Genomic DNA, 23093 nt, shown 5'->3' with positions numbered 1-23093 from the left:
TTATTTTTAACAATTGTAAGCACATGCATTCTCTGACTCTCTAGAGACATGTTGCTGGCTGCTTCAGTCCATTTACACAGAACACAAAGCAAGAATGCCCCAAATCATTCACTGAAAAGAGATTTCTTTTAACTCCTAGGTTAACTCTTAGGTTAGTTAGAGCCTGCTAAGTTCCTTGGTAATATGTAAACTGGAAAAAAGTGGCCTAGAAGATTTTATTGCAGATGTATAAAATACCAAATAGAAGCTCTTTTACTGATAGGATAACTGCCACAATTACACGAATACTACCTCAAAACATGCTAAGCTTCTCGTAAATTTATATTACATTCTGATTCATGGCGTATCTGGTGTAATACTGAATTTTAAGTAACCTAAGGCTATGAAGGTATTTATGACTAAATCTGTAAGGCTCATGCAGGCTGATGGTTCTGAAAGGCACTTCTAGATACTGTGGAGTAGCATAGCCCTAGTACTATTAAAACATGAAGCCATTCTAACACTAAATTTCAGCATTTGTTCCGGGATTCCTCAGTCATTACAGTTGCAGAATCAAATAGCGCGTGAGTAAATTTGAGGCAGATTACTTTATGGAGTCAGAACAGAAAATTTTAGTACAGCTTAGTAAAAAAGGAATGGATATTTGACAAAGGTGGCCGATAGTACAGGGATATAGTTGACCCATTCCCTGGGTTGCAAAAGGAAGGAAATAACTTTTTCAAACCAAGAAGTCCTTTCTGTTGTAATGATGGAAGCCTCGTCCATGGAGTTGTTATACTGTCATAGGTCAGGTTCTGAAATTTTGCTCACTGTTGTAGGATTCATTGGAGCATTTGTAGTGGCAGTTGCTGTTGAACTGCCTGCCAAATTATTTTAAATGGCATATGCAAATATTGCCAAATTCTTTTGAGTACACAGTGGGGGAAAGCACATCAGAAACAGAAACCTAGGACATTATATAGGAAGCTTCTTGTATGGAGCATTCCTGACAGCAATCTTAGAGCACTTATTTCCAAGAATTCTAGAAAATCAAGATGTCAGGCAAAATTCTAGGAATAATCCTTCAAGAAAATAACAGCACTGTTTGCCCTTGACCCACAAGTCTGTATCTAGATGCCACATCTCAAGATATTTAGAATTCATTAGTTGCTTTCTACAAATGAATAGAAAGGGTATAAGAATGAGTTTGATTTGTAAGCTAGCATGTTAGGTTAACCTTTAGAGAAAAGCTCACTAACCTTCCCACTGTGCTCCCCCTTGCCCTAATTCCTGGAGGTTGCATGTGCTTTTCATCCTGCCAGTGCACTGCATTTCTTGTTTTGCGATTACTTTTGTCTGTTGTCCCTCTGTCCTCAAAGATGATCACCGCACCTATGGCCCGAGGTGGGATGCAAATAAGACCACGGTTCCCGCCTACCACCGCTGTGTCTGCCACGCCGCCAAGCTCCATTCCTTTGGGCGGACAGCAAATGTCACAGGTATTTACTGAGTCAAAGCGCACGTTGTGTCAGGAATTGCACAAAGCATTCAATACGTGATTGTATAGCACTTGCTTTCAAGCAAGGGGAAGTTCACTTCTTCATCGAACAACTAACTTGCTGGAGTTGCTCAGGGTATTGGGCTATTTATTTTTTTTTCCATGGACCTGTCTCTCCTTTTTCTTTTTAAAGAGCAGATTTTCTGAGTGCTTGGGATGTCAAATAAAGCATTTCTGAAGTGGCACAGATCTTTGTATTTTAACACTTACAACTCTTTCATGTTCATACTTGATTCAGGTCTCAAATGAGTAGAGTTTTCTGGTCTCCATTTAATCTTTGTCCGTACTCCACAACCATGCACATCTAGGAGAGTCTCCAGAAGTGTTGCAGGTCAGGACTGCAATGTGCTATCTGAGTTGTGTCTGGGACCTCAGGTATCATGTGCTCGTACTCTGTATAGGTGCTTCTTTCGTGAATAATAAACTTGGCTCATTTCGGTTTGTGTAGCTTTTTGGCATGTAGTCAGGAATCAAGAAATATGGAGCTGTTCTCTGCTCTTCCACACTTGTGAAGGAGGAACTGCCAGAAGGACTCCGCTTGCACCTGCATCAGTGAAGAAACTTGTGTGGGCAGGCTCGCAGCACTCTGTCCAACTGCTGTTGAAGATGCGTTAGGTCGGAGTACCACATCTGCTTTAGCAGATCAGGACCTGCACTACTACTACCCACAGCTGTGTTTCACAAGCAAAATGCATCCTTTTGGGGGAGCAGGGATGGAGAGAACTAGAATGAAGCAGAACTGAGTTCATACCAGTTAGCCACAAAACTAGGCACTGCTCTGCTCTTCAGCAGTTCATAGGACACATAGGACTCTGCTGAGTCCTATGTGATTGGTGCTGGTTTAAATGTGTATCATGTAATGATGGCAAAATAGAGTTCAACTGCATTATTCTGTCTACTATTCATGGACCTCATATCTTGTTCTTCTAGACAGTAATTTTCAAATTTGATACCAGATGTAGTTTTTGTTCTTAATATTGATGCTTTCTGTTCTTGGGTTTCAAGAAGGCTTCTTCATTCTTCACATTTTTGGATCTTTTGCAAGCTTATTGGGGGCTGCAGAATGCCAGAAAGGCTGCTTCCTAGTGCTGCTGCTGCATCAATTTATTAGGCACAGTGTTTTCCTGACAGGGGTTTGTTAGTGTAGATACAGTGACCAGAAAGATTCTGCAGGTCTAGGCAAACCCATCCATTGTTGTTTCTGGTTGAAGATAGATGGTTGTTTCAGTCTAGCTCATTGTTTAAATGTTAACTGAAATAAAACCCAGGCATAGCTGTTTATTGAGTCAAGGAAGAATTTACTTTGAGCTTTATTTGCTGTAGCAATTTATGAATTTATGAAGTATGTACTATTCACTGTATTTGGACTGATGCTGATGCCTTCTGATAGAAATTTAAGTATTAGATTAGCTTATATTTAATACTGTAGTCATAACAGAAGGCCTCTAGTTTAATCTGTCAGTGCCATATGCTGATCTTTTAGTGCCATCATGTCAGTGGCTGTTGAGGAGCTTTGATTCCTGACACCAAATGAATCAGTAAGAAGTGTTGTCAGTAGCATGCCAAAGATTGTGACCTGGATTATTGAACAACTAGAGAAGGCAGAAGAAGAAAGGAAACTTATTTATAAACAATGACTGGAGTGACAATAGCTCCTAAACAGGTGGTAGGATGAGAGATTCGTGGTTTCATGGTGGTGAGAAGCATGATTTTAAAGCCAGTTGAGCCAGCCTGATATTTCATATAATTGATAGCTCAGGAGCAGCCTGAATCTTTAGTGCTGTTTTCCAAAACATTTTGCTCAGGTTCCAAATGGATGTGTACTTCAGCTTGTCCTAGAAAAGTTGTAACTTATGTTGTTTCTAATTTTGTAAAATGCTTAAACGATACTGTCCATTGGATATGTTGCTGTTGCCTTGTGACAGAGCTCTTGCAGCTGGTCACAATAGGAGTAAAGGGCTGTAGGGTATATCTGATTATTAGCTATTGATTTAAGAGATTATCATCTCCTTGATTACAGTATCAGAAAGAGTCATTTACAGATAGCGATAGGTAGTCCTGAGTGTCTCCACTTCAGGAAGGAATCTTGGAGTTGCACTTAATCCTTTTCAACGCAAGGACCAGGTGTGATATCAAAAAAAGCTATAGCTTTTTATCTCATATGACACAAATGCTGTGTCTGTCCATTTTATCACAAGGCTCAGTTACTTCTGCAGTGTTTTTTTGTTTGTTTGTTTTTGTTTTTCTTTCTTTTTAGTATCTTTTCTCAGCAAGAATGTATACTCACTGATATGGCATCATATTCCACAGTATCCTTTTTTTTTTTTTTTTTTAAAGCTTAGCTGAAATTTGTTTGTGACTGAATAACTATCAAGCATGAACTGAAAACTGTCAATGTTAGCAACATTTCTTGAATAGCTAGGAATAATCACAATCACCATATTAGGATTGACTCGAGAGACCCCACTGATAGGAATTTTGAAGCATTAAACTAATTTAATACTTCGTTATCTTTTTAAAAAGCTAATGCACTAATCCCCATCTTTCTCCTGTATTCCTAATGTCAAAACTCCAAGTTCTCTCTACACATCTGCTGCAGTCTGCAATAGTGTGGACTTCCAATTTGCGGTTATGAGTTGTTGGTGCAGAAATTTTCAGCAAACTGGAAATACAGAAAAAAGTAAACCGAACTAAATACTAAAATAAAGCGAGGGATACTGGCCTGACTGGGAATATGGAAACCTTTATCTGAACTCATTTGAAGCTCTGCAGAGTTTTCAGTTGTCATGCAAAGCAGCATAATGGTGAACTTTAAACCCAGTTTGCAACAGAGTAGGCAGGGCTGTGCTTACTGGCCTAACATTAAAACTGTATGTACAGTAGTGTAAATGCTTTCTGGAGTTTTCCTTTAGACTAAAAGTGTTTCTACTCTTCATTATTATCTATCACTTCCTTGTCACTGTCTCCTTTTCCTTGCTGTTAGTTTCTGCATATTGTACCTGAAAAACTCTTACTAGCCCTATCTGAGTGCTGTTCTTTGCCCGAGACTCGGCAAACTGGAGGTAGGACTCATAGCTAAGTTTATCTTGCAGCATGGTGTGCTCTAAACACTAAGGATAACTTTGATTTAGTGGATGTTATTGAGTACACACTGTTATGTAAGCCTATGTATCTTTTGGGTAAGATTTCGTGAAGTTAGGGCTCAGTGTCATGATCAGGTCACTGCAGAATTGCAGAGTAACTTCATGTCAGGTGGGCTGCAGTAGCTGCCCATGAATATGCTTTTAGATGCAGAAAATCTCATCTGCAATGAAAATGTATGAAACTGCCTTACTTTGTATCTATTCAAGATAAATAGCATACAAATGGTCAGCAACCATGGCTTAACGGATGCTCTGGATTTTTTTTAAGTATTCTTGTTAGTGGGAGTCAGTTGTAATGAGGATTCCTTAGAAGTTGAAATATCATTAAATTGTTATGATCTTAATCCGTATCCTGGAAACAATGTAGAAATTAAAGATTGCAAGCATCTTTAGATGATCTGTACTAGGGAAAGACATCTGAAATGATTATGTAGCAGATTAATTGCTTTCAAAGAAGAATAAGGCAGTAGGTTTGTAGTTGCATACTTTTGAGTGCATGTTTCGTGACAGTGTCACAATGTTACTTAATATTAGACATTAGCCTGCAATGTTTTGGAAGTGAAGCCAGCAGTGAGATCAAATTTGGTTGGAAGAGGAAAGGTGGTTGCCTATGCATGTACTTAGTGAGAAGGGGTAATGCTATTAAAAAAATATCGGCCCTAATTCAGTTTATGCTTATGTGCACTGTAGATGCTGCATGTTCTTTCCTTTGCTTTTCTGGAACCTTTGTAAATTAATGTGAAGGGATCGTAGTGTTGGAGTAGCTACAGAGGCTTAAATCTGGGGAAAACGCTAATGAAATCTTTCTCCTTCCTTCCCAAAACACAAGAGTAAGTTTTCAGAAGTAATTTTGTGTAACTAACTTGAGACCCTTAGAAGGGGACTGATTTTCAAAAAGTGCTCAACCACTCAAAAGTGGTCTTAGTGTGACTTGAGGAAAAATGGGTTCAGCATCTGTATGGAGTACGTTCCAAATCACTTGCTGTTCAGCAGAATGTTAAATAGAATTGCAAAAATCACGGAGTGCTTTTTGGAGTGTTTTTCCTAGCTTCCTCACAAACAGTACTGGGATACATGGTTTCTGTGGGAGGCAGACTATGCTTTTCAATCTCAGAAATGCTGTTTCAACTGTTGAGAAGAAACAGGTTGTTAAAGAACCAACTTCTTATGAGAAGCAGCAAGCACAGTCTCAGTATATGTTGGTTATGCAGAAAAAGAAGATAAAATAGCTGGTTTAAAATATAATTTCAGCCTCTCTTGTTCTAGATAATATCTTTGCAGGGGAGAGGTTACGAAGGTAATGCAGTTATTGGAGGTAAAAATGAAATCATGGTATGTAAGGCTGCATTTGACTTTAAACTGCTTTAATGGGTGATAAACTAATATCTTCACAAGTTGAATAGTCTTACATTTGCACCTAACTGGGGATTGTTTGGGCCTAGTATTTTTTTTTTTTTTTTTTTTGGGCAAAGTGTCACCTTCTGCATAGCTGTAATGTGATACTCCAAGCAAAGCATATTCTGGCATTTTCAGTGTGCACATGCAGTGGTAGAGCATGCAGTACTTCCTTTTTAATATGCTAAGTATCATGTCCTCTGAAAACAGTTGGATGGTTTAGGTGTATAGGTGAGGACAACACAAATTGCAATGCCAGTGCCTGGGGCTCGTGGATTTACTTGGACCTTTGCTTAAAAATGGCTTGGAGCGATGGAAATAGAGTTGTTAAGCAATCTGTTAGCACCTTTATGAATTACCAAATGAACACATGGGTTACTGAGTCACAATGTGTGGCCTTTGCAGGCTAATTCAGCCTAGCTTTGTACGTATGTATTTGTAGTCTTATGTCATAAGGACTCTGCATGTGCCTTAGAAATGAACATGCTCAAGTAATATCTGCACTACTATGCCATACTTCTGGCCATAATACAGGGGTTTTTTTGGTTGGTTTTTAATCAAACAATAAAGGGGAAAAATGTTTGTTAGAGCAAATGTGAGAGGTTGCTCATATCTGAGTATCTGGCTCTGGCACTTTATAGCATGCAGAATGATCTTCATTGTACCCAGTGTTTGCTGCTGTTCTGGACATTCCCTGATACATCTTTTTGTCCTTTAGGCATATCTCATCATCCTTCAAAGGTCAGAAGGCGACTTCACTTTTTTCCACCCAACTATTCAGTCTGGAGTGTTTCTATCTCCACCCAGATTTCCAAAGCTTTTTGGTGGTTAGGTTTATTCTCCCCCTGCCTTCCCCTCTGGGCCCCCCCCCCCCAAAACCATTTGGAAAGTTAGTCTGACAGACCTTTGAAGGCTGTAATTAAAATGTCAAAATAAGGAGGGTTTCTTTTGTGGCTATTCTCAAGTTACAACTGTCTTTTCTGCTCTTCTTTACTCCAGTTCTAATAAAGTACAGATTTTTCAGATGACGCTTCTGATATTTTAATTGCAGCATGTTTGTTTAGGAAAGGAAAAGCACTTACTGTATAGTTGTTCAAGTTTTGTGCAGTCTTGTTATTTCTAGTAAAGTTGATACGACATTGCCCTGAGAGCTTCAAAAGAGATACAAGTGGGATTGTTTCATTATGGAGGAGAATGTGAAACTAACGCTTTTATTTCTTGTAGCCCTGAGGATACGCTTCTCTCCGTAGGTAAAGCCCTTTAGTTAGGTTCCCATTGTATGCTCCCCTTCCGTTGTTGTTGATCTTGGTGTTTTTTCTTCCACATTTCAGGTCAGCCAGAACAACATTACCATGATGTCATCCCCGTCTCCTGTCCAGCAAGCTCAAACACCCCAGTCAATGCCACCTCCACCACAGCCGCAGCCATCTCCTCAACCAGGGCAGCCAACCTCTCAGCCAAACTCCAACGTCAGGTGAGCTAGACTCTAACTTCTGAGGAGCTATGTCAATACTATAACAGTGAGATTTTGAGAAATGTTCAGCATACCTTACTCTGTTTCCATTGAAGTGAATGAGTTTTAACATGAACTTTAGTGAGAAACAGGTGGGATTGTGCTGAATACTCTTTGAAAATTCACATTTAAATAAAGATGCTGTGTAAGAAATCCTCACAAAGTTATATTGGCAGAGTTAGTGTCACAGCAATGCTTACTCTAAAGCATATCTGCTCACAGGCTGATCATGCTTCCTTGCTGGACTTTGGCAGGTCTGATTCTATTCTTATTTTTTCAGCTCCGGCCCAGCTCCATCACCTAGCAGCTTTCTCCCCAGTCCATCTCCACAACCATCCCAGAGCCCAGCAGCTGCACGAACGCCTCAGAACTTTAGTGTCCCATCCCCAGGTCCTTTAAACACTCCAGGTAAATCATCTGAGAACTATACTGCAGACCATGCATTGGTGTATGTTTTGGTACCTGTAATAGTTCCCAGGAAACCTGGCATTGCTTGGTATTATGCAAACTTTAGAGCTCTGCAGACCAGCCAGCATTTCAAGCAGTAGACATGCTGCACACACCATGTGCACAACAACATGAATCAAAATCAAGTTAAGCTCAATTTCTCATGGCTGAACTATGGTTGTTTTTTTTTTTTTGACTTCTTCATTGTTTTGAAAAAAGAATGGTGCTTATTTTAATTGAGGTGCTTATTTTAATTGAGTGAGGTAATAGAGACCTAGTGATTCTTTAGTTCCACGCAGAAAGGAACCCTTAGTAACAGCCTGCAATTGTAAAGGATCTAACAACTTCATGACAGGCAGGCTGCCATCACAGACAGTATTTAACCATACTCCAGAACACCTTCCTAGATGTACTCTGACACTTGTGCTCTTACCTCTCCCAGATGCAATAAGTAGGTTCCAATACTGTGAACAGGAGTAACATCATACTGGCTCCTTCTCATACCTCAGTGTCGTATGCTCTGCAGTTTGGAAAGTACTGACTTACGGAAAACTGCAGCAAATTCAGTGTGTTGATTTAGTGTATAATGCACCAGAATGAAGGCAAAATGAGGACTTAGGATATGGGTATATAAACCTTTGGACCTTTTCAGGCAAAACTGGTATTAAACGGGAATTGTGATTATGTCCACAAAACACATTATTTCTACACGAAGGTTAGAGGGTTGAACAAGTACATATAAACTGTGGAGGGCATCTGATGGTGGATTTGGATATTTGACCTGAATTACACTTTGAAAGTTGCCATGTTTTCAGATCTAGATTCTGAAATATGGCAGTACTGTTCTGCAGTATCTTCTGTCATCCATGTTTTGTGCAATCTTTACTTCTTGCTAGGAAATCCAAATTCTGTCATGAGTCCAGCCAGTTCTAGCCAGTCAGAGGAGCAACAGTATCTGGAGAAACTCAAACAGCTATCAAAATACATTGAGCCACTCCGGAGGATGATCAATAAGATAGACAAAAATGAAGGTGAGGTCCCCTGTACTTGGTCATGTGTCTTTGTGTCAGCCTTGATGGAAGAAGCAGTACACTTCCTTTTTGTGATGGCTTCTATTCCAGGGATTAAAAATGACAATAAACTTAGCTGCTGTTTTTTTTCCTGATGACTATAAAGATTTTTACTATGAAAAGTTGGTAAAATCTTCATCCTTAAATTCCTGTCAGTTTTCCTTTACTTTTGATCTTTTTGAGACACAAAGCTCTGATGGAGCTTGCGCAGTGGACATACTTATGGCAAGATGAAAAAACTTTGATCCTTACTACTTCCTTCAGTGTTGGCTCATGTTTTCACTTTTACCAGTATCCTGTATTTCTGTGAAAATGTCTGTAAGGCCTGAAGCTGTTCTTGTAGTCAGTGTATCTTGTTTGTCTCTCTGATACTATTTCAGATAGGAAGAAGGACCTGAGTAAAATGAAGAGTCTTTTAGATATCCTGACTGATCCTTCAAAACGGTAACTCTTTTTCCTTTTGGCTGGACATCAGTCTCCCCAGCTCTTCCAGAAATCACTCTCAGAAATATATCACTTAAGCTGAGCAAAATGTCAGCACTGCCACAGGGCACAAGACATGCTGTGGTGAGCAGGGATGTAGTCTGCAGTCTTGCAACACCCTGCAGGATCCAGACAGAATGCATTTCATACATGATGGGAACCTGGCTCTTACAGTCTTATTGTCTCTTGGTGTGTGTTTCCTCTGGAACTTCACATTTTTTTATAGTTGATTTCTTGATTTCTTTTTGTATTGAAAAGTTGTAGCCAGTAAAAGTTGTTAAAAGGACCTTTTTGTTGTTGTGTGAATTCCCACTAAAATACTTTCTTGAGAGACCTTAGAGTCTCAGCATTAGAACTTCTGTAAGTGTCATACCATAGAAAGCTTTGTACACTCCCTGCGTATTAATCTAATTTGTAAGTCAAGCATGTATTACCCCCCCACCCCGATAAATTGAAAAAGCTTTTTAAACGAGTTAAAAGTGATAAGGGAAACTAGTCCGTATTTTGCTGCCTGTCCCAAGCTCTTAAGCATGTGGACAACATAGTTTTTAACCCTGGCATTCAAGTTCTTATTTAAAATAACAACTGGTAAAGTTTTCAGGGATTAAATTAGTATTTCAGAAGCATTTGGGGATTTGACCTTTTATGTACTAGAATGTGATCCATTCTAAGGTGCTAGTTTCCTGAAGCAGTTTGTTTAGCATCCAGATATGTTGGCATTGAAGCTGTTTGTGTGGCTCAGATAGCAGAAACTCTTGAGTTGAGGAGACCCTTTTGTGGTGATGAAATTTTGCCTCTTCTGCAGATGCCCTCTGAAGACATTACAGAAATGTGAAATTGCTCTGGAGAAGCTCAAGAACGATATGGCTGTGGTAAGTAATGCTTTGTATTACCAGGAGATAGGTAATTAGTTCCAAAAAGTCCTGTGATTCGGCAAAATAATTGTTTGCATTTCTCGTTGCTCATGCTGTTATAGCTTGAAGTAAGGTTGGACAGAATAAGAAAACAGAAAAAATGGGCAAGCATTTGCTTCATTATGAATAAGTCTCCTTGTCTGTATCTTTTAACTGAACTTTCAAATTCTTGTGCTTTGTAGAAGCACTCTTGAATAATTCTTTCTATGAACTTTGGCAGCTGATTTCAGGATAACTTCCTAAATGAAAGCTACAGACTTTTTTTTTCCTTATGTTACTGTATGCAGTTTTGAGAATCCTTTGCATTTTATACGTTGGAAGTTTACTCTTACAAAATTTTGCAGAATCAATAGTAGAGTTCTTCTTGTGGTGATTAAAACAAGAGGGGCTTCTCTTGTGTTTTAGCCTACTCCACCGCCTCCCCCAGTGCCCCCCACCAAACAGCAGTACTTGTGTCAGCCACTTTTGGACGCTGTCCTGGCCAACATCCGTTCGCCAGTCTTCAACCATTCCCTTTACCGCACCTTTATGCCAGCTATGACTGCAATCCATGGCCCGCCGATCACGTATGTATCATTGCCCTGCTGCCTGTGTTAAATGTTCATTATTTAAGGAAAAATTACTCATTTATTCGAACTATTGAAAGAATGGATGGGTTTATTGAGGTGTGTGGGAGTTGACCTTTCCATTTTACACATGTAAAATACTTGAGAAATGTGGCCTTGGCATAAAGTTTTTACCTAGTCTTTTTGTGGACTGTATTTTGCATAGGGCCCCAGTTGCTTCACCTCGAAAGCGGAAGTATGAAGAGGATGAAAGACAGACCATACCAAATGTCTTACAAGGGGAAGTTGCAAGATTAAATCCTAAATTCCTGGTGAACCTGGATCCCTCCCACTGCAGTAATAATGGCACAGTTCATCTCATATGCAAGCTAGGTAAGCAAGAAGAAACTAAGGGCTAAGTTATAAAGAAGTATTGAATTTGATTCTAGAAGAGTTGTTTGTGAGCAGTCTTGAGGCTTGTCAGCCTGTGGCTTCTGCATGAAGTCCTTACTTACCAGAGCTATAGCAATGCTTAATTGTGCCATTCTGTACAGCCTGCTACAAGACCTCATTCATCCTGAATGAAGCCACTGTTTTTGTCCTTTATAGTTTTCGTTTAAGTAGGAAATTATTTTTTCAAAACAAATTAGTCTTTATGCTTCCAAGAAGCCTGTTTCTCCCAGTTGTGCTGTGGTACTACTAGTAAAGGAGGGTAATATCTCAGCTATTTCCAAGTAGAAGGCTGTTTTCTTATGCTGGAATACTAGCATTGTTCTCTTCTCTATATGTGTTTTACTGACTCATTAAATTTGGATTTAAACAAAGTCTTCATGCAATCTGTATTCCTGGTAGTGTGAAGTAATTTGTTTGTAAACATAGCATTATTTTTGTTTTTGCTTATCACTTGCCGTTATGGAGTAACTGCAGCAGTGAAGCAGTGCAGTATTTGGTTGCTCACTGTAGAAGAACACTGACCTTTCTTTGCACCGAGGTGGCAGAGATTAATCTCATTTGGTGTCAGGACAGTTACTTGTTGCTAACAACAATCACGATTCCTGATTTGGCCTGAGATTGATTTTTTGCCTTACTGTACATGAGAATTGTTCTGTCTCTAACAACCAGGACAGAGTTAGAGAAATGGCTCATTAATTTTTGGGAGGGATTATTTCAGTTTGTACTAATGATCACTGACAATAGTGAATGTTGGAAAAAGGAATTAGATTTCTTCTTTCTCGTCTCAGCTGAATAAGCAGAAAGTGTTGTAGACTGAGTGTGTTTTGCTCGTGGATTCAAACAGGGAAAATAGATTCAATTTTTTTTTTCTTAGTTTGAGAAATGTGAACTGTTCTGGTCCTGAATATTAGTACAAAAGGAATTTAATTTTCACAAATGAGACATCTACCTTACTGAAGTTCAGTTGATGAAATGGTGAGATTAGCAGGGTGCAGAAATATGTGAGAGTTGGAGCTGTGTTTGCCAGGCTTTTCTTCCAAGATGTTAGGAGTGTTTTTAAAGTGAGCAATGCGATTGCATTCCAATAAAAATGGAGACTTACAGCCTGGTTCCTGCTTTGGGCAGAGAGGTTAGAGACCAAGCTGACTTATGCCAAAAAAAAAAAAAAAAACCCTCTGTACATGAAGACATGCTTCATTCTGATGGGAAGTATGTTTATGTTCTAGATGACAAGAATCTTCCAAATGTCCCACCGCTACAGCTCAGCGTTCCGGCGGACTACCCAGATCAAAGCCCTCTGTGGATAAAAAACCCGAGACAATATGGTATGAGGATGCTAGTGTGATATTTGTTGGCATGTGTTATATAGTGGTGGTGGCGAATGTGAACAGCTGATGTTACTCATCTTTTTCTAATATAACTCTGTTTATCTGTTATTTTATTTTCCAGCAGCCAATCCCTTTTTGCAGTCAGTGTATCGGTACATGACTTCAAAACTATTGCAACTTCCAGACAAGCATTCAGTCACTGCACTCTTAAACACCTGGGCACAGAGTATTCGTCAAGCCTGCCTGTCTGCTGCATAACATCTTGCTTCCTAAATCATGAAGAAAGAAATAGGGTCTCGACAGCTGGCCTCTTCCACATGCGACTGGAAAATCACAGGCATTTTGGGGAGGGTACTTCAGAAGAAAGAAGCCTTATATTGTTTTGTTTCTAGGTGTCAGGTTCAGTAGAGAACCTGATGTTAGATTTAGCTTTCATGCTTTTTATCTTCTGCCTCTGTGGACTTTTGCCAGCATTTTCAAATATACAAATGTGTATATATGGTTTTTGAGACTGTATTAGGAGGAGCTTTTATTGTCTTCTTAGAGAAGAAATTATTTGTGGACTTCCGTCAGGGAGTCTGACTGGTATAAGACGGAGCAGGAGGAGAATGTCCTAATTTGCTTCAAAGTTTGCCCAGTGCCAGTATTCCTTTCACATTGTGTATTTTGTGACCTGATATTGCCCCAGGAATAAATTAGCTGCAGCTAGAATGTGCTCACAAACTTCCCAGTGGTTGCAGGAATCTTTTGCCTGATAGCTTTGCCCAGAAATGGGATAAATGAGGGCCTTTAAGGGCATCCCTTAAATATGTGAAATTAATCTGAATAATTACATTTTGAGGAGGGGGGAACCAAATATAGGAAAAAATATTTTATAGCTTATTTTAAACACTACTTTATATAATGGTTTTTGGTTAGCATGGACCATGTGTTTCTTACTCCAGAAAAGTGAGGCGATTAGGGAGAGGGGATATGAACATGCACACTGACTTCCCCTATAAGCACAGCATATGTGTGGGCACTGGAGGGATTTCCCCCTCCCACCCCCAACTGTTTAAAGCCCCAGGACCATGAATCAATCCAGCAGGCTTGTATCTACATATCTTTGTATGTATGTTTACTGGGGGAAAGAGTCGGTCTCTGAAGCATTTGACTTCCTAGGGGAGTTGATGCGGGTCAGTGGAAGTGCTTCCATACAACATCTGTTTGTTTAAAAAAACCCTGAACTTAGCTCAGGAGTAGAACTGACAACTGATACTTTGCCCCTTGAGCAACGAGGGGCACTCGAGTTGGTCATCAGCTGCTTTATTGTTGGGCACTTCCAATGAAAACACTTGCCATGAGTAACTCTAATTTCATGCATAGTGTGATTATTTTATTTTCCCCATGCTTGTAGGTTGTTGACTCTTAATTTTCTGCTGCAAGTGAATTTCAGTTTCAGGTGTTCCCATTGTATCCTGCTCCATCTCCCTGTATTGTGCAGCAAAACCTAAAGAGTAGCTGGACTCTCTTACAGTAGTGTCAAGAAATTGCTATGACCTTTGTAAATCTGTGTGGTGTCATCAGTTTTAGGATGTTTTTAAACGTGGGTACTTAGTAAGCACTGACTGAGGCAGCAGAATGCTATCAGTATTTTGTACATGAACTAATGCATTACCTGTTTTTATTGTAATAAATTTATTATTATTCCTGTGTTGGATGCTAACATTATACTGCTCTACCCACGTTGATTCTTAGATACCAGTTCTGTTGTGTCCATTGGATGATGGTTCCTTTGTTCTATGGTAAGTGGAAATTCATACGCTTTGAAGGTTATGGAAAAAAATCATAAATGGCTCTTTGTTCCATGCAACATTCTTTACTGTCCTCATAACGAATTCGAAGACCTAGTCAAGAGTTTAGTAATGATATCTACAAATGAAAGATGTAGTTTTTTAACCAGTACTATTACATAGCTGTCTCTTCCCTTATGGAGAATGAACCAGTGGCATCAATATAGTTCTAGTGGAGAGATGTTTACATCACACAAGTTTTGTGTCTGGTTACTATAGTGCATAATCAAGTCATAAGCCAAGAAACCAGGATGGAGATGGTTGGGGTTTTTAGATACTGCCAGGCTGCCACACTGAGGTGTTTATAGTATTCATTTCTTCACAGTTTGGCTAAAACACATGTGCAGACAGATGCAAAGCATATTGTAAACATTCTTCAGGCTTTTACAGTACCTTCTCTAGTGCAGTTTTCAGAGCTGTCATTGCACTGCCTTTCAGCTTTTCTTCAAATAGAAGGCAATGAGATGTTACACTAAAAGGGTGGGGTGGGGGGAGGCATCCTAGCACACAGCAACATCTCAGTTGGGACATGCATCACGAGAACTGTTAAGTGGCCCATATAACCCCTAGAATGTCGAATGAGTGACTGGGTGACAACATAACTGGGTTTCTTTTCTGTTGTTTACAGATCTTGCAAAAAAAAAAAAAAAAGGCTTATTCCCAAATCCTTGGAAAGATGCATCAAAATGGGTATAAATAGGCATTAATGTTTGGGTGTTTTATCATGTGTCGGGGCATTAAAGGTGAAGTCAGAAAATCCCCCTATTATGAAAAATCTATGTATTAATGTCTTTCAGAAAAAGACAGAAATATGTGTTTTCACAAATAAGTTGTGAAATCAAAAAAAGCAAGTCTGATCCTTTACTTTCTTGAATAAATGCCAGACAAAATGAATTCATAATCAACTTTTACTTGAAATGATGTGGTAATAGCAGCTGAAGAATCTGTCATGCAAGTGTGGTGTGCACTCTCAAAGCAGTCATAAGGAAACAAGATGAAGACTGTTGAATTAAAGCACAGTTCGATGAAGACGGCTTCTTTGAATAGCCTGAGTTCTCTTCTGTCTCTCAACAAAACTGTTCCCCAGTGTTTGTTTCAGTGGTGGCAAAATTGCCTTTTTTGTAATAGGCACTGGAGCAGCAATCAAACTGCAGAGAGGAATGCAGCAAATCAATGGCATTGTGATGACCCAAACCCTTTCTCTTTTCACCTAGGAAAGGTACTGGGCTAGGGTCACTGTTATACTGCTGAGCTTGGTGATTTTGTGTGACAGACGGTTCTAGATAGCATGGTGTTCTATCTGGCTGATTAGACTTCAGTGAGAACTTCTTCCCACAAAGCTTTGGTGTTTTGAATGAATTATTGTTGTTCTTCATGAAGTAAGGATATTGTTTTGTTGGCTGTTCCTCTGCTTTTCCAAACTTGCTACCTGAGGCATACCTTTTCTGTGTTAAAATCTAGCTATGTATGGCTTTGCTATATGAGCTGCCCTGATGTTCTCCAGCAGGTCCATCAGTAACAGCTGGGCCCAATACAACATATCCTGCCTTTTGGCTCCTCAGGGCTGCTCAGTCTTGCTAGCTCTCAAGCCTGGTTGCTGAGGGCAGAGCGTGGGGGATACGCTCCTGCATGGCACACCCTTTGGGAATTAGTGTGCTAGTGAGTACACCTTGCACTGTCTTGAAGCACCATGTCTTTGTTTTCTGGACTCATCCTCCTTTCACTACGCTCCTATAATATTCATACCTCAGTATCAGCATGAATTAAACTTTACCTGCATTAAGTAGGTTCCTATAATACTTTGAAATGAAGCAGAACTTTTTGTGCTGCTTTAGGATTGCTAAACGTAACATTGCTAACATAAGTTTTTACAGGAAAGAAATTAGTTTCTTAAAAGCACAGGACTATAAGTTAACCTGATTGACTTGATGTTTTCTAGTTCTTGAAAAGTAATTCCCTATTCCATAATTTTTTTCTTCAGTTTTAAAAGGATACACTTCTGCCACTTGTTTTCCAAGGAGGTCAGGTGCTGCATCAAAAGGCATTTCGGGTATGGAATGCAAAATGTCTGATCTCATACACACAAATGTGGTACTTACTCTCTATCTCTCCTTGATAGCATTTTTGGCTTAGAACAACAGAAGAAACCCAAGCAGAGGATCTGATCTTGGGTGGAGTTCTGTTTTTTTCATAAAATTGAAATTGTAGTATCAGCCCTCTTCTCTAAAAGTGGCAATATTCATTTTCTGAGATACATTCATGCAAACTGCTAGTTAACGGCACTGACTACTCTTACTCTTCTTTGGTGCAGTTATCTTGCAGAATATGGTGATGCTTAAATTTGGGAAAGTATATTTTTCTCCATCTTCCAGAACTATTGACTCCACAAGAATACAATGTTAAAACTGCTCTGACCTGGTTAATTTTGAGCAAAGAAAAAAGGGGGGGTTGTTTGATCACTTTTTATGAGCAAAAGCTGATCATAAAAGGTACGAAATGCACTACAGAGCCAATATAGCTAATACTGTCATATTTGCTAACAGAACTGAGTATGTATTAGTGGTCTAAATGAAAACTCTGTTGTTCCATTCTGATAAGAGTAGTTTTCTACATCCTAAAGAGACCTGTTTTTTCACCTGTATGAGATTTGCGAGTTTTTTGAGAATAGTGTCACATATGGATGGCATCTTCTTAAAGCACCAAATATTTGAGAAGGGCTATAGGAAGCAGTATAATTTCCATCATTTGAGTCTTGCATATTAATCCTTGAGAAAGAGGGACTGTTAATGAATATACAAAGGCAACTTTTGAATTGATAATTTCTCTATGTGTATTCCTCTGAAGTGGTGACAGGGCATTAAAAAGGAATTCATTTATCTGAAATGACATTCCCTGAATTTTTTTAACCCTTTGAGGTCATCTGGGCTCATCCTTCATGCAGTCCTGCTGTAAAGGAAGAGAGTCAGGGGACTGAGAAGAGTTGAAATTGTGCAAGAAGAATCGATTTTGGTCTTGTTTTTAAGTTTGATAAGATTTCTCAAAGTAAAGATTGAACTACAATGGTAAGCAACCAGTTCTATTATATAGCTGTAACTTTTTTTTTTTTTTTAAGTACTTACCATTTTCTGGGCGTATCCTTGTGTGACACTTTGGGCAAACGTGTGACTGCTGGATTCCTGAATAAAAATGTTTGCAGATACATACTTTGGTTACTTTGCTAAAGAAAAAAAAAAAGCAGTAGTTGTGCTGGCCTGCTAACAGAGTTTTGGGAACAACTGTAGGAATTCTACTTGGGAGGCAGCTGAATGTGTGTGCAGGTTACACTCTGAGGGACAGAAGTCCTTCAGATGCTGTTCCCCAGCATCTGAGAAGGTGAGTTACAGATCTGGGCAACTTACTAAATGGAGCCTATTCAAGTTGTGTGTTCCGTACAGCCAAATAGATGCTATCCTTAAGAACAAGAGAGTTTAGGCCATGCCTGTAAATAGGGATTGCATTGTAGATAGCAATGGTTTAAAAGGATCTGAGGTTTATAATGGAAAAGAAATTGGACCTGTGTTCCCAGTGTGGTGATACAGGAAGAGATAATTAGCTTGGGAATTTAGAGGGGATGTAGAAAAGCTAGAAGTCTTGCAACTAATCTCTTGCTGTAAGAAATTCCAAATGACTAAACTTGGTTTAGGGAGAACTAAAGAACACATTACTCTTTCCTGTAAGAAACTGAGTTGACTTGATAGTGCTGAGTCTTCCTGTAAACACACTACACTGCAGAGCTTTTGAGCTGTTTTTTGAGTTTGGCACAGAGGATGTAACAAAAGCTAATGGCTGGAAACTGAAGGCAGATTCTACATAGCCAATGTTTTCATGGAGTGTGTTCTCAGTTAGTTTAGGGCTATTCAAAAATATGGGCAGTAATGTTACAATAGAGAAGAATGCTTTGTGTGTAAAACTTGCTCTGTGTATCTGCACATATGTGGCATTATACGTGGCAATAACACTGTCACTTGCTGGGAGGTATGAATGACAGGGATATCCAGAACTTAATATTCATGGTTTTTTTGTTGTTTGTTTGGTTTTGTCTTTTTTTCTCCTTACAGAAGTTTGCTAAAATTGGAATTTCTGAATGGCTTTTATCTATACAACTTGCACCTCTGTTTCCATTTAACATCCTGCAAATTTCTTGTGAGGAAAAATAATTTAAAAAATCTTTATAAAATAGAAGGGGAAGGGTAGAGCAGTACATGAGTAAATTCCTCTAGAATTTGTCTAATATTCTTGAACTGACTTGGAATAGCTTACCCAATTTGACTGGTGATTAAGTAGTCTCCAGGAATTCTTTTGGTCTTGTAGATGTTTTCCAAACATGATTTCAGATACACTATCTGAGGAACAGAGAGAAGAAAAGCTACCATTCTGCATTTTTTTTAGAAACTTATTATCCATCACAAACAATGTGGCTTTTGACAGCTGAGAGTAGAGTATGGACTGAACCTGGTATAGCCTCACCTGTTGGGCCTGCATCTGATTGATGCTCCAGAGCTGGCGAATGATTACCTGACACTCTCCCAGTGTTGGTGGCTTCCAGTCCCAGGAAGGAAGGGCATTTACCAGGAAGGAACTTGAAGAGGCTGCTGGTATTTGAGTTGTTGTACATGTAATCGAACTTCTCAGTGAAGTTATTGGGGATGTAGCTTTATCAGAAACTTCTCTGTGTTCTCTAAGAAAGTGTTCACAGTTAACAATCAGATCAGTTTACTTTATAACAATATCTGGCTATGCAACTTAGTGTAAAGATGGAAATGAATTTACACTTAAGACATTAAGACACTGGGCAGTTGTGAGGTATGAATAAAAAAATACATTTTGGGGAACTGAAGCACTTTCCCACACTTTCTCTAGTAAAGCTGGCTTGTAAAAAGATGCAATATTTAAGCTCTCCTCTGATCAGTCCTTTTGACTCTCAGTCTATTTGCATCATGCAAAAGCAATTAAATTGTGCTGTACCCTCAGAAAGCTTATCCTTGATCCCTGCTAGAGTTAGATGCTACAGTAACTTACTTTCTCAACTCCATTAAGTCCCTCTCTGACATTCCTCATGGCATTAAGTGGGACTACATGGATGGAGACTTGAACAGTATTCATATACAGCAGAACTCATATTGGTTGACTTGTGAATTGTTGTATGCTAGCAAGCTGGTCATACCTGGGAGGAACTTCCTCAGTTAACTTTTCCATATGTAGACTGGGTAGCTGTGATTCTCCAGGCACTAACTGAACCACATATTCTTCTGCACTTTGTTCATGCTTCCTGGATTGTTTTGTTTGTAGTCTCTGTTTTAGCGAATGCTGAGAAGCTGTAGAGTTACCTGTTTAAAAGTATAATTTGATTGTTTTTTCCAGAAAGGGAAAGAGGAGCAGTGACAGGATTGCAACAGGCTTGGAGGCCTTAGCATCCTCCAGTCAAAAGTATTTAGCAGCCTCAGAGGAAGTCTACAGCAGCTTGAAGGTATTAAATTTGCACAGGATTAGGCTGGAGAGCACCGGTCACTTTCTAGGTATCTTAACTTATTTTGTGCATGTTAAAGTAGGTTTTCTTTGCAGACTTTGTCGGTCCATAAATCAGCAGTAGTCCAGATTTAGCTTCGTGTTTCTAAATAGTTCACTTGTATGATTAGTGAAGTGTGCATGACAAAACTAATACAAATAGTAATAAGGCCTCAGAGGTAATAAGGACACATGACTAAACAGTAAAAATATTTTCTCTGATTACCCATTTCTGACATTTCCACTACCCCACAGGTAAATCTTGCATTTTTAGCAGTCTTACATGCTGAACAGTGCCTTGAACTGGTCTTTGCAGAAGATGAAGTAGAAATTGTATTATCTGAGGAAAAAAAAAAAAAAAAAGAGAGAGATGATGACCTGAGCCCTATGACTGCAGAGCTGATTAGGCAGCAGTTTGGACTGGGAGTTTAAGCAGACAAGTTTGCAAAGTTAAGGCCTTCAAGTATCAGAATTGCTCAAATCAAAGTTGCAGCAAGACAATGTCTATGGCATCACAGGAAGACAGTGACTAGTAAGTAAAGAGCTTTATTTTTGTATACTCACGTGGAACATGGTGAGCATGTGACCCTGATACAACTCTAAGGCTCAAGCAAATTGGTAGATTTTTTTGTTAGCAAAATCTGGTTATTACAAGCTTATTTTTATGATACTGTGAATGCTTTGATTCCTGTGTCTAGAGTTGGGTCATACTATTCTGTTTACCTGCATTTAGCTTATAGCTGTTTTCTTACTGAAGTTGATTTGCTCCTGATTTCAGTTTCAGTAGTTATCTCTGATCTCATACTCCCCAAGTGCACTACTGTGACCTATTTTTAGTGAGTGCAAAATGGCTGTCATCTTTCCTGACTCATTTGCCTTTGGAAGCTGATCTGATCTGGATTCCTCTTTGTAACATCACTTGGTGTATTGCCCCAAAGTACATTTGATGTTAATACAACAAGCTCAGAGAACAGGAATTGCAGTAAGGGATGAGAGTGAATAAATAACTGGGGATAGAAATCCCCACTTAACTGTACCTGCTGTTTGCATGCTCAGAGGGCAGAAACACCTGGTGGGGAAATGGATCCCTTTAATCCCAGGGAAATGAAAACTTTTTGAAATAATAAACAGCCTGTGTATCTAGTTTTTATTGTTTAGTACCCTAAACTGTACCATTTTGTTAACAAGACACTTGATTTAGATCCTTACCCTTGATTAGAGATGGATTTTTTTTTTTTTCCAGTTCCTGAATGTGTTCCCTCTAGGAACCTGATATACCTCTCACTGAAGAACTTTTTAGTCAAATGCTCAACAGATACGTCATCTCAGGGTAAGTTTTTTTTAATGATAGACTGGGGATATAAACATTAAGGTGTCTACTATGACTTTGTTTTTTAAAAAAAAAAAAAGTTGACTTTTTACATAGTAGTATCAATGGAAGTTGCTAGGCAGCATATAGGCCTGCTTGTAGGGGAGAGCAGTTTGATACCGCCAGCACTCTAAAAATCCATCCCCAGAACTCTCAGGTCTGTATTTGGTGTGTTTTAATCTTCTAAGAGGATGCTAAGCTTCCCTATGTGATAGGATTAGAAAATTTTTTTAGAGTTCAGATTCTCATCATGATAGCAAACAGCAGAGCTTTTAATAAAAATACACAACCAGGAAAGTGGTAACCTAGAACATCAGTCCCTTACTCTATAGAAATTTTAAAAAATTAAGCATAATTGACCTAATCTCTGGCTTTATTTGTGCAAAAAACCACACACCCCCAGTATAACATATGCTGAGTAATGTGCTTGAATGCACATCTCGCAGCAACTGGGTGTGAGAAATAAAATATCCTGCTAAAACCAGTCTGTATATTGCAGCAGCAGGCTGTACAGGCATGCTGCAACTCCCTCTTTTCGCTGTGTGTCCTACCAGTAGAAGCACATAACCTCTTTGTGCGAATGCAGTTTGTAAGACTGTAATTCTGTAGGAGAGCGCCGAGGATACCATCGCCTCGCTAGCAGCGTGCTCCTTGCCTTGCCTCGCCTCAACCACGGCTGCTGCTTGGGTGCCGCCTTCGGAGACACGGAGCTGCGGCGCAGGCTGCGTTCTCCCGGTGCCCCCGGCTGCCCCCTCCCGTCCCCCCGCCGGCAGCGGGCAGCGGGGCAGCGGCCTACCTGCGCGCTGCGCCCCCTCCTCCATTATGAGCTTGTAATGGAGATCTGCAAGAAAGGGGAAAGAGTTTTCCTCCGGTGCTTTCTAACCGCTGCCGCCGCCCCTTCGGCCCGGCGCCGCCGCCGCCGCCGCTACCTCTGTTTTCCCGCTTGAGGTGCTCGAGCTCCTCGTGCAGCTTCGCCAGCGTCTCGGCGTGCTGCCGCCGCAGGAAGCCCAGGCTGCGCTCGGCCGCCATGGCGGCCTGCGCGGGGCGGGGCGGGGCTCCGCCGCCGCCTCGCTGTCCCCATGGCAACGCCCCCCGGCGCCGCCGCGGTGGTACCGCCCGGGCTGCTTCTCTTCCCCCCCCACCCCGGCGGTGGTGCCGCCCGCGGCGGCGGCCCTGTCAGGCGCCTGTGGGCGCGGAGTCAAACGCTCCCGCGTCAGACGCCGTTACCGCTTCACGGAGTGTTAAACGCTCGTGCGTTAGCGAACGCTGCTTTCACGCCGGGCTCGGTCCCTTACCAGAGCAGGGGACCAAGGGCTCCCTCAGGGCAGCTCTGGCCGAGCAGGAGGGGCAGGGGAGCGGCCCCCAGAGGGCTTCGGGCAGCTGCTCTGCGATACCGCTAAACGGGTAGAAAGGCCGTAGGGGAAAGCCAGGGGTGATTTCTGTTTCACAGGGCCGTGCTGGCGCCCCGGCACGGAGAGGCGCAAGGGGTGAACGCGCAGGGAGGGGCCCGGGTGGGTCTG

General features: G+C 40.4%; 2 protein-coding genes across 5 annotated transcripts in view; one reads left to right on the top strand and one right to left on the bottom strand.

Annotated features, from left to right (window-relative positions):
• Positions 1–14538, top strand: part of MED15 (mediator complex subunit 15) — a 31429-nt gene extending 16891 nt beyond the window's left edge. For 2 of the 4 annotated variants that reach the window (XM_067307160.1, XM_067307162.1), the window contains 10 exons: positions 1359–1478; positions 7407–7549; positions 7869–7996; positions 8932–9066; positions 9486–9549; positions 10394–10460; positions 10908–11068; positions 11274–11440; positions 12727–12825; positions 12950–14538. In XM_067307160.1, the coding sequence (XP_067163261.1) occupies positions 1359–1478; positions 7407–7549; positions 7869–7996; positions 8932–9066; positions 9486–9549; positions 10394–10460; positions 10908–11068; positions 11274–11440; positions 12727–12825; positions 12950–13086 (1221 nt within the window). In that variant the 3' untranslated portion in view covers positions 13087–14538. The remainder of the gene's footprint in view (positions 1–1358; positions 1479–7406; positions 7550–7868; positions 7997–8931; positions 9067–9485; positions 9550–10393; positions 10461–10907; positions 11069–11273; positions 11441–12726; positions 12826–12949) is intronic. The other 2 variants (XM_067307161.1, XM_067307163.1) reach the window with 2 other exon arrangements.
• Positions 14539–15554: 1016 nt separating this feature from the next.
• On the bottom strand, positions 15555–22602 carry CCDC74B (coiled-coil domain containing 74B). The gene is made up of 8 exons (XM_067307164.1): positions 22503–22602; positions 22370–22414; positions 20488–20544; positions 19864–20026; positions 19167–19377; positions 18960–19042; positions 17780–17836; positions 15555–15808 (listed from the first exon to the last, which is right to left on the bottom strand). The coding sequence occupies exons 1-8, from the start codon at positions 22600–22602 to the stop codon at positions 15670–15672; spliced, it is 855 nt and encodes a 284-aa protein (XP_067163265.1). The 3' UTR covers positions 15555–15669.
• Positions 22603–23093: the final 491 nt, after the last annotated feature.

Source organism: Apteryx mantelli, chromosome 17, assembly GCF_036417845.1.
Source record: "Apteryx mantelli isolate bAptMan1 chromosome 17, bAptMan1.hap1, whole genome shotgun sequence".
NCBI lineage: Eukaryota > Metazoa > Chordata > Aves > Apterygiformes > Apterygidae > Apteryx > Apteryx mantelli.
This window is presented reverse-complemented; position numbering and strand designations above follow the sequence as displayed.